Genomic DNA, 11,648 nt, shown 5'->3' with positions numbered 1-11,648 from the left:
AACCCTCCATTCATTATACCTAAAACCCTCAGAGTCAACAACAACCCCAGCTCCAGGTCCAAGAAACAGGACTGATCTTGTGCAGAATAACATGTAAAGTCCAGAATGCATGTATTCATACAGCACTTAAACTATCTCAATATATCTCTCCTAGTCAGACACTCTAAAAACTTTTTTTTTTTTTTTTTTAAATCTACACTGCTGAAATTTCCATTCAGAGAGCAACGTTTTCATTAAAAGTTAGGATCATTTTCTAATATAACCAACAATGCAACCAAGACAAGTATTGTTTCAGCTGGGAACACCTGCTGACAAGTACTCTATTAGACATTTTCAGAAGAAATAAACATCTGTGGGAAGAAACAGACAATTGTGCAGCAAATTAGATTAGCTCACTTCAAATTATTTGATGAAATTGATCTGAAAAATTGATCTTCAAGCTTCATCAGCATCCTAACTGCATCTCATATGCGTTCTCCCCATAATCATCATCCAAAAGAAGTGCAGAGGAGTAACTTCTATTTCACTTTCTTCTAATATGTGTACATTACAGACTACTCAGTTCCACCATTGTAAATACGGCTGTCATAGAAAAAGCAGAAAATCTAGATTGCTAGTTAAGCTCACATACAATCAGCCTGTAGTGTTTTTGTTTGTTTGTTTGTTTTTTCCTCCTGTTTAAATCCACTTAATTACTGTCATTTTCTTTGGACAAAGATGTCTATTAAAACAGCTATTTTCATTGGGGAGGAGAAGAGTGAAATAGTAGCAGCAGTAGAAAAGACATCTCTCTTAACACAGGTCTTAATTTTACTTCATAAAGGAAGCACTACCAAAATGTAGCATCTTGTCTTGGTTTGGACAAATAACATCTATTTAATCCCCAACTCCCCCTGTGCTGGTATTTAAGCATCACTTTTTAAGGTTAACTCAGGGAAGTTTACATGGCAGAAAAGAAAAACTAATTCTAGGATGTCCCTATCATAGATAGAAAAGTCACACCACATATGAAGCAAAGTATAAGCCAAAGAATTACTATAGCAAAATAAAAGTTCAGTCAAAACAGAGATGTGGGTACAAACGCACACACATAAATCTGGTCTAGTATTTTAAAGTTTTTGCAGGAAACTAGGAAAATGCTATTGTACTCTCTCAGCCCATCTCAGCTATTAGCTTTCTACCTAAGCTTCAGCCACCATCACTTCTTTCACCAAATCCTTGCAGTGGCTTCATTGCTGGTGTCAGACACTGGCAGTCAGTTTCCCAAATTCCCCCTTTTTAACGGAAACACTGCTTTAGCACTTCAGCTGTTCTTTAGAAAGTCCAGAAGTCCTCTGTGAGTTCATGATTTAAAGTTTTTCATATAGTCAGTCCCCATTGATAAAAATTTCTTCTTGTAGTTCGCCATCTACTTGAGCACAGCACATCAAAGTCATATAGCCTTAAAAACTATTCAGATATGGAAGATATTCTCAGCTATTTAAAAGGACTAGGAATATTGGGGAAGAAAAAAAAAAAAGAATTGTGTTAATTTCAAAACAACTTCCTTTGTGAAACTATGCAAAAATGTGCAGATTAACGGGGAAACTGGCCATACTTCTGCCCACTGTTTAAAGAGGAGACAGGACATAGAAACTATTTACATTATCCCAGAACTTTACGTACTTCCACAAAGCTGAGGTTTGCCTGATTTGCTGACAGTGCTGCTTATTGCAGAGGAGATCAAAATAGACAACCAAAAAATGAGCTGAATTTATCAACAAGCAGTAGAAAAAAAGTCTGTCCAGAAGATCACACCAGGATTATTTTTATTTTTTTTTTTAATAGACTTATATTGCTTATGCTGCCCCCTCTGCCCATATATTATTAGCAGAAGATACAACAGGATGACCACAGTTACTGCAAGTGTTGAATTTTTAAAACTATGGAAACAAACCTTGAATAACCTTAAAATACAGATGCTGAGATCTTGCATTTTCCTCCTCTACCAGAAGACTTTATAGCAGTTTCTGTTGCACAAGCAATGAAAGAAAGATGAACGAATTAGATAGATAAAAATAAGTTTACAGACCTCTCCCACCAAATGTCGATTTCCAAAAAGTTTAAAATATATGTATATATTGCTTTTACCAATTTCATGCTATTCCAAAAGAGCACTTGCAACTTTAAAAATTTTCATTAGCTTGAATTTGCTCTTTTTCTACCACATCAGAGAAGTCTTAAAGGAAATAGATTTTTTGACAGAAGAACTGATAAAATAGGTATGTTGGAACTGAATGTTGTTTTATAGAAATGTACACAAGAAAAATGAAGTGTTAAGTAGAATGTGGACAGCAAATGCTTCCTGCATTTATGTACACTTCTATGTGTTATAGACTTGCAGGAAAAAAAGTTTGTTTGTTTGTTTTTAAATACAGATAATGACCTTTACCAACACAATCACCCGGGAGAGCTTTTATTAAATTCCCTGTGAATATCCTTGAGACAACTTTTCTCTACCAGCCTGCTGGGTAAAGTGATTGTCTCATCTCTCACCTTCACCTCCAAATTTGAATATTTTTGTCAGCAACTCCCTTTTACTCAACTTGCACTATGTTACTAGCAGCAAGAAGTTCTGGATGATTTTCTGTCTATAATCCTCCAGAACGAATACACAGCAGTACGCCTCTGAACAGAAATAAACAGCTAAATAAATCACTGTGAAAAGGTAACTTGCCTGTCACTAGCACATAGATACAAACTAAGAGAGCCAGAAAATCCAGTGTTGCTGCCCTACCTACCAGCTCTTCGGGGGAAAACACACATTCTGGGAAAGGTTCACTTGCAGCAGGACCATCAGAGAAATCCACTTTTAATGGACTACAAAAACTAGAAGCAGGAAAGACTGTTTTACAGCAAGAAGTTTTAATAGCAGCATTTTAAAAAGAAAATATTAAATATTTATTTTGGTGAATGTTGATGGTCTGTGTGTATTGCTCCCTCTAGTGTAAAAATACAAAATCACAATCAGCAAACATTGCAAAAATCACTGTGTTTGGTAACAAATACATATATATTTTTTAAAGTCATTACCCCCATTTTTTCCCTAAATATTTAAAACATGATTTCTCACATTTTAATACAAAAGAGACAGCTTAACTTTATTTCAGCTTCTGATCTGGGATTCTTGCACTTTATTAGCTGGGGATGATAACACCAGAATTGACAAGTGAAGATGCAAATCTGCACGCTGTATTTACTGTTGTAACACTCCTCGAGAAAATAATAGGATATATTTAGATAGTGTTGTTCCCTTCTTTTTCCTCCACCAGAATACTAATTTGCATTCCACAATTATTGTACAGTTATTAGCAGACCATGCTCTTACAAGACACTAAGTTGTAGAGAAGCACATTCTCAGATACCTATGTATTCATTTGGCTACTGTATCAGGTTAAACCCTAGAATTGGGAAATTCTAAACAGGTATTCATTTCCTTACAAACACATCAGTGAAGAGCAGCAAGTCTGAGAAAATATTTTATATTTGAAACCAACCTGAAGAGCCACTGGAAAATACTTGACTTTGGCATAGGAGCATAGGAAAATCTGTAGCCATTGCTGCAACCTCCTCGCAGACAATGTCCTGGGACAGTTTCCATCACATGCACAAAAGAGAAAGTAACACAGCTTTCCATGCATTTCATCAAAAGAATATCCAGTTTGTATAGGATGCTTAAAGGGCCTCTTTGAATCACTACTGTTTTCCAGCCCAGAATTCTCTCAAGATCAAGAAAAACATTGTTACTTTCTCCAAGAACTGATGAAGCTGCCTCTGAAGATAAAACCAAGAAAATGAATCTTGAAGGCCTGAGCCAAATTCACACTAAAGCTTCCACTTAAGATTTGCTTAAACAATTTGTTACAGAACAACAGAATTAAAGCCCCACTTTTATTTGCAAAAAGGAGCTTTTTTCCTCCCTCCAATGTTCCCACCATTGGAAGCAGTTGAGAACTTGGGAAGCCTTCTGAAGAATCATTTTCAACTGTGTATTTTTGTTTTTGAACTGGTACTTCATACTTCACATATATCAGATTTACAAAATTATCATCCTATTCCAAACTGCAATTACAGTTTTTCAGGGATCTGAAAAATCCAAAAAACCACATTTTTCTATGCCTGCCAATCATTATCCCATTTCATACACACTGATTCTAAGTATATTTGCTGTCTGAAATATGATCTGATGCAGGCTACTTGCTGAAGACTCTCTTAATAAGCAAACCTAAGATCAAAAGTGGTTATAGCGTCTCAACAAAGTGCAAGCTCCATTTTCTTCAAAGGTAAGAATGGTGAAATGGCAGATTTTGAAAGTCATTACACAAAAGTACTAATGAAAGCCAACAACCAAATTTTCATTTTAGTTTTCTACCTGATGTGGCTATTGTTTCTGTCAGAGCAGCACACCTGCGATGCTCCTTGCAAGATACCTACCATCACTACTTCCTGCAAAGCAAGGTTTATTTTCTCAAGACTGAGAAAATGGTTTGCTTGCTCATTTGTGAAATTTATCCAAGTACTCTGTAATTATGAGAGTCCATTATAGGTGGTTGCTCTCAGCTAGTATAACATAACTAGAATACCCACCAGGCAGAGGGCTCAGTAAGGATGACACTGTATGCTATAGCATGAAAACAATTGGATTCTTTAACTAGCTCCTCTAACAACTCAGTCATGGAGTAAGAGAATGGGCACTACAGCAAAATTTCAGGGGCTAAATTCAGGACAAAATTAACAGTTGAGAAAGAAATTTTATTTCAAGCTTCTAAGGGGGTATTACAAACAATAGAGAATAAAAACATTAAAAACTATTTAAAAAGTAATTGTCCCTTTAAAATAAAGATTCAAGCAGGTTTAACAATGAAGTATGCTATTCATGAAGTTTTAAAAAAAGATTTAAAAAGTATTGGTTTTGCTGTATTTGCTAATCCTTTATAAAAAAGCTGGGCATAAATACTTCGTGCATTCATATGCATTATTTGGTGTTTCATACTATATAACTTGGTACAGTATTTAAGATACCACTGCAAAAGAGTTCAAACACAGTGCATTTATAAATAATGGAGTCATTATAAATCACATTGCAAACATACCTTGCCATTTTCATTGTTACAAATTCAGTATTCTCAGTGAAGGTAGGAATAAAGTAGCTACAACAATCAATATCTTGACTTTATTTTTTTTTTTAATATAAAAATGCAATTCTGGAAACCCACCCTCCTTCTTTCCCCCTGCCCAAACATAATGCTTTACTTCTTAAAAATAAAAATAAAGTACTAATTCTATATACATCACATGTACCATACAAAAATGTATCCAAAGTTTCTATTGCTACCAAAGTGTTCTAAATTAAAAGTTACATAAATCCCCTCATTGGAAACAAAAGATTACAAGTTACAAAAAAAATCAAATTACACACAAACCATCAAGTTATTTTTATACAATTTCCAATACATTTTTCTCCCAAAGCAAGTTGTCTTCTCATGTGCCTGTATAAAAATGCATATCAATATATTTGTCAATTTTATTTTTCATTATAAAGCAAATTAATACATTTTCTACAATAAATAAAACACAGGGAGGCACATATATCAACAAAATAAAATCAATGGGAGATAAATGGGATATGGTTTTGAAAGAAATAATGTGCTTGCAGGCTTTAAGCCAGATTTGTTTAAAACAAAAACAATCTTAAGTTATTTTGGGCAACAATGGAGTGTTTTTGGTGATTTGCAAGTGATGTACATAGTATAATTTTTTTTCTCGATGTCTTTCTCACAAAGTACCCTCCAAAATAATGCAACTTCCTTTCTTAAAATACATATTTGTAATTGTAAATTTACATCAATCTTAAATATGTGGTACTTTGTGCAAAGAGCAATGATTTACACAAACATTCAGAAGTCTTTTTCAGAAGCTACAGACCAAGGAAGAAATGATACAAGCAGCACCATATTGTATATGATTCAGGCAAACATATATTTGATGCCATTTTGATATTAGGCTTTACAATTCACTAAACACCTTAAGCTGGAAGGTGGTGCTTAGGTAACTTAAACTTAGAAAGAAAGAAGGAAAATAAACAGCATGGAAACAAAAACCAACTCCCTCCCCAGCAAAATTATAAAAGGAATTAAAGAACTACTTCTAAAATCAGAATAAGTTAAGTGTTGAATATACATTTATGTACAATTATGAACACTATGAACAAGACATTTTAACAGGTTTAGTGGAAAATCCTCCAAACTACAACACGATAAAACCATTAATCAATATGGCAATGGTGATTTAGAAGAATTGCTCAACAATTTCAAGTTTGCAGAACTCAGCCACTGAATCAACAATTAAGGGGTTGTATCTTCAATACATTCTTTTAGACAAAGAGGTTCATTAGAAGAGTTCAAGTCTGTGGTATTTTTCATGCCTTGGTAGAATCTGTTAGTCAATATCACTGAAGTCACTGACTGGTTCTCCATGTACTCTACTCAGGTGATTCATAGCACGATCAAAAGCAATCCTTACTGCTTTTCGAATGCTTGAGTTGCGGCCTTCCATCATTTTTAACTTGTCTATAGTCTCATCTATCCCAAGGGGAACCATTTTGGATTTGGGAAGCCACTGCCTGTAAGAAAGGGTAAAATAACTATGTTAAATATAGAATAACATCACAAACTTCGTCCAGAACTGTAAGGGCTGCTACACTGTGTTTCCCATTTAGTGGGTCAGATTTGCCATTTTTAAAAAGAACAGTGGAATGTAACTCGAGATGTAACTCGATAAAAGGAAGAAAGAGAAGTAGCTGAAAAACTTCCATACCTAGAAAAAAATAAAAAGATCTAGTGGAAGGGGAAGACAATGTCTGTGTGAATATTATGTGAATTCTCCCCTCAGGCTCCACACAGCATATTGCTGATAATGAAAGAAATAGAAAAAGGGAAGGTTTCATGGACAAATTAGAAAGAGTTAAGTACTTCAAGTGCATATTAATACAACATGTAACTAAGAAGATTAAAAATTTAAAGAAAAGACACTTGAACAGATTGGAAGATGCATCGTCATTTGGAAAACAATGATGAAAGCTGATACAGACAAATACTGAAGACTATCTTTAAAAAAAAAAAAAAAGAAAAAGAAAAAGATCTGTGTAGTTAATTTATCAGGTCCATATTAAAACCAGCTTGTAGGTCAAAACAAGTTTATATTATTGCCTTCTAAACTGACCATAAATAAGTATCTTCCAGTATGATACACGTTGGTGCAAGAACAGACTCCAATATTTTAACATTATAGGTGATACATCTGTATGAAAAAATATGAAACAAGTAGGAATGTCTTATCTTCTCTAATGTTTTCTCTTAGACTTAAGCTACAGACTTAAAGTTTTAAATCTCTGTATTGAGAAAAGTATTTTGAGAACATACCAACTTCTTTTGTTGTCAAAAAACAGTACTAAGAATAGCTTCTCATCTGATTTGGTCTGCATTTGTTCTCCAATTTTGAGTACATCCAGGGGTGGCACTGGTATAGTAACACCATTGTGATGGCCAGCAACACGAGGCATCTTGGGGTCAATAATCTATAATAGAGAAGAAAGGAGAGTTCCTGATTTAAATTTTACATCTTACACATAAAAGAAAAAATAAATAAATAAATCCAGCCTATGTAGCCTATGTTAAGGTATGGATATTTGTTTCTGCAAAAACAGAGTCATACCTTTAAAATCTGAAGGAAAAATGAGCTCTTAACAGAATCAAAAGGAAAAAAAAAAAAAAGGAAGAAAAAAAAAAAGTAACTTTCAAATATCTTGCATATAATATTTAATTATCAGAAAACGCTACTAATTTTTCAATAAATTATAAAGTGACAGTCACAAATAAAACTCCTTTGTAGATACTTCACAGTACTAAAAATTGCCCAGTTGCCACTGAGGAACAGTTATATTATTCCATGGCTGTTCCATCCATCTCTTGCCCTACAAACTTCTGTTATTTTGCCAGTTTCCCCATTGATATCCATCTTAATTCAAAATAAACTGGTTATGCGAACTAAGCCAACAGATAGCTAGTAACTGTGGAGAGTTCATGGAAATCACAATAACTTTCTTCTCTTGACTTGAGAAGATTGAGGTTTAATTCCTCTTGATTGAGGTTTAATTCCTCAATCAGCTCATCAACAGAGAAACACTAGTGTTTACATAAAACAGCGGACAGAAAAGGAGCCTTTTGGCACCTCCTAGTCATGATCGACTTAAATCTAATACCAAACTGCACCATTCAACAGACAATCAAATTTTAAGCATCTGACCGAAGTGTGCTTGGGTCACCCACTCAAGTGCTTGGGCACAAACTCAAGTGCTCTGAATCTCACCTCCACTAGTTTTAACCTGATTTTGTTATGTTCCTGAGCTCCCCAGTAGGCATACCTTACACCAGTCACATGATTATCCAGTTTATTATATAAATCAAGTCATGAACTGTTTTTATTACCCCAAAGGCCTGCCTGAAGCCATTCAAACACTTTATGAGCAACATTTTCTCTACAAACTCTTGATTTAAGCAGAACTGTGTTTATTTCTCCTAAAATAACATGGACACAACAGCTTTAAGTTTCTAGCATATCATTCACAACTAAAAAAAAAAAATAAATGGTTTTATCCATTGATTTTTTTTTTCTTTAATGAGCTGCTGAATTTGAATACTTTAAATTTGTTTTGCAGCAGAAAGCATCTCTTAAGTTCCAACACTAGCAAAATGTCTGTCAAATGCTTATTCAGTTGATCCTCTAAACAATATTGCAGTGACAAAGACTAGTGAGACAGTTAGGGTAATAGACATCATTGGCTCAACATCTGATATTGCAGTAATTTTACAAAAAGGATTCATGTTAAAGCTGTAAAGAGGGAAAAGTAATCCACTTCTACTCAAGGTAATTCGTAACTTCCCCTTCACGCTGAGTTCATGCATCAAGATTTTCAAATCAGAAACTAGCGTACTGATGGAAAGCTATGTACTCACCAGAGCTGGGTAAGAAGGATATCCACTGCATTTGGCCCATACTACTTTCAGAGGCTCAAGAACAGATGTTGCAGCATCAGTTGAAATCCACATACTGCTATGCCCAACTTCTAAGAACAAATAATAATTAAATATAAGGTTAGTATTTTACAGAATAAAACCTCAGACAAATCAGCAGTTGTTTTCTCAACAATATTTTCATAATCATTAGAAATCAAATGTATACCAGTATTACCTATGTGCAAATTTCAATAAAAAAATAGGTAATGTTCACAATAGCTCTTGAAATGTTACTAGTAGCTTAATCCAAGTTTGCAGATTAAGAATGAGTTTTTAGAAGCTTCAAGAAACTGCCTATCATAGAACAATTCTTAGAAAGCAAGTGCCATCAGAATCTTATATTTCCTTTTACTTTGGGAAAAAAAAAAAAAAAAAGAAAAAAAAACAACATGAAAGAAAACAAAGCTATGGTACTCCAAAAACGTGTTTGTTTTGAAATTATGACAAGCCTATCAAATAGGTGATGGTATGAAAGATATAAGTTGTGATGGCATTAAAGATGCAAGTTGCATGATCTTTCTAAGATGTTGGATATAACATATAACAAGATTAGCCCCATGTCACTTACAGCACTTATCTGATAAACATAACAATAGAAACGTGTTTAAGTTCTAACTTGCTTTTTTGTCATTGATGCTCATTTTCTTTCGATTTAAATCAGAGCTCTTGTCCCTATGTCTAGCCCTTTCCTGAAGCAAAGTAAAAAAGACCAACAGGATTCAAGGAAGCAGCTGCAATAGTGGTTTTTCCTTCTCAGGAGGCAGCACAACAGAAAGCTAAGTTTATGTTACTGCCTGCTTCTACCAGAATCCTCAGTTTTCGTCTCTGTTGCTTCAATCACCACTGGACTGAAGCACGAGACAGGTTTAAGCCATTTAGTCAACTAGACCCACAACTGACTCCTGTCAAGAGACTGGGCAGAAGACCATGAGTTGCCCACTCAAGATGGAACTTGGGGCAGAGAATGTATGAAGATGAGAATGAAAGGTCATGAACTGTAAAAGTGAGGAAAAACTTGTATGGGGAAACCTAACACCAAACTATAGTTCAGAAGCTGCAGTTGCACAACTTTTTTAGGAGCAAGACAATACTTGGTAGAAGCAGCTTTCTAATTGCCAAAAGAAAGTATGTTAAATTCTTCCTAATTTGCTTCTTTTTCAAACAGGCAGTGCTTATAATGAAATCTGACATGCAGATACATATTCCATTTGAACATCAAGAAAATGGCTTCAAACCTTGAAAGTGAGGAAGAAAATACTTGAGGTGATCACTAAACAAAGAGGTCAGTCATTCTCCACAACATATTCTATGTCAATTTCCAAATAAAGGCTTTTCATTCAACTATAGCTTATTTTCAATCAATGATGGTATCAACATTCCAAAAAAATACTTGATTGAGAAGTTTAAGGCTAGAGATTCACAACCCTGTAACACGAGTTCTCAAAATGCAGTAATTCATAGTAATCTGCCACAACAGCTTAACCAAGATGCTAGATGCTTTTGAAGCTAAAAAAAAATGCTGCAGGTTCTGTTTCAGCTGTGTATATCAGAAGAGAAATAGCACCAAATGCATTTTTTTTTCAGCGTTTAACACCTTAAACAAGTGTCCCAAAGAAAACTGGGATGTTTGCCACCAATTCCAACAGACTTTACAGATGAGAACTTTAATCAGTGGATTCCATTATATAACACTGTTGAAATAATGCAGTCTTATTTCTATTTTCTTTGTTGTTGTTGTTGAAACTGAACTACATAACCTTGGAAGAAAACTGAACTACATAACCTTGGAAGACCTGTTACTAAACAATTTATGGGTTTATTTATTTGTTCCTTTCTGAATATTTTTAGAAGTCTTATTAGGATTTTCCTCACTTTCTCATTGAAAACCATAATAATATTCTTCAGATGAATAAAATACAATACACTCAGAAATAATAGAATCAGGCATTCTTATACTTCTAATACTATAGCTGAATTCATTACGTATTGGACATTATGGAAAGACATGTCAAATCTTTAGACAACTTCTTTATTTCTCTGCTTTAATACCAGTATGCTAAGTATCCCCAAGGTGGCTAGACACAGTCATGAATTTTTAGATTAACGTGTCTTTTATACAAAAAACATTTTGAAAACGTGTACAAAACTGTACCTGGTACATAAAAACAGTACAAGTCCTCTTTTTTGAGGGGGCAGCTAACAGAAGAAAGAAAAGAAACCTACATTATTCTCAGCTGTAGAGGTGATACAAAAATGAAAAAAATGATATTTTAATGCAGAGTAGAAGGTCATACATAATCTCACTAGAAGAACACAGCAAGACTCCCTCAGAGACTTCTCAGCTGTATAAACAGTAGGGAAGAGTCGCAGAATATTTTCCTAGTAAGAATTTATTCCATATGGTGTTAAGGGTTTAGTTTACTATTGCTAGCACAGATGGTTAGTAGTTTTGTTTTATGCCATAACAACTCTTTATTTCCTCAAGCTACAAGAGACAATGCATTTAAGTTAGCAGTCATGACAATGTACTGCTGA

General features: G+C 34.3%; 1 protein-coding gene across 3 annotated transcripts in view; it reads right to left on the bottom strand.

The window, feature by feature from the left end:
- Positions 1-4,540: 4,540 nt before the first annotated feature.
- BRD1 (bromodomain containing 1) overlaps positions 4,541-11,648 on the bottom strand; it is a 60,531-nt gene continuing 53,423 nt past the window's right edge. For all 3 annotated transcript variants that reach the window (XM_084299661.1, XM_084299662.1, XM_084299663.1), the window contains 3 exons: positions 9,054-9,163; positions 7,461-7,615; positions 4,541-6,661 (listed from right to left, as the gene is read on the bottom strand). In XM_084299661.1, coding sequence (XP_084155787.1) covers positions 6,478-6,661; positions 7,461-7,615; positions 9,054-9,163 — 449 coding nt within the window. In that variant the 3' untranslated portion in view covers positions 4,541-6,477. The remainder of the gene's footprint in view (positions 6,662-7,460; positions 7,616-9,053; positions 9,164-11,648) is intronic.

This window comes from Netta rufina, assembly GCF_964035555.1.
Source record: "Netta rufina genome assembly, chromosome: 1".
In the NCBI taxonomy this organism is placed as follows: domain Eukaryota; kingdom Metazoa; phylum Chordata; class Aves; order Anseriformes; family Anatidae; genus Netta; species Netta rufina.
The sequence above is the reverse complement of the archived record's forward strand: the minus strand, read 5'-3'. Positions and strand labels throughout refer to the sequence as shown.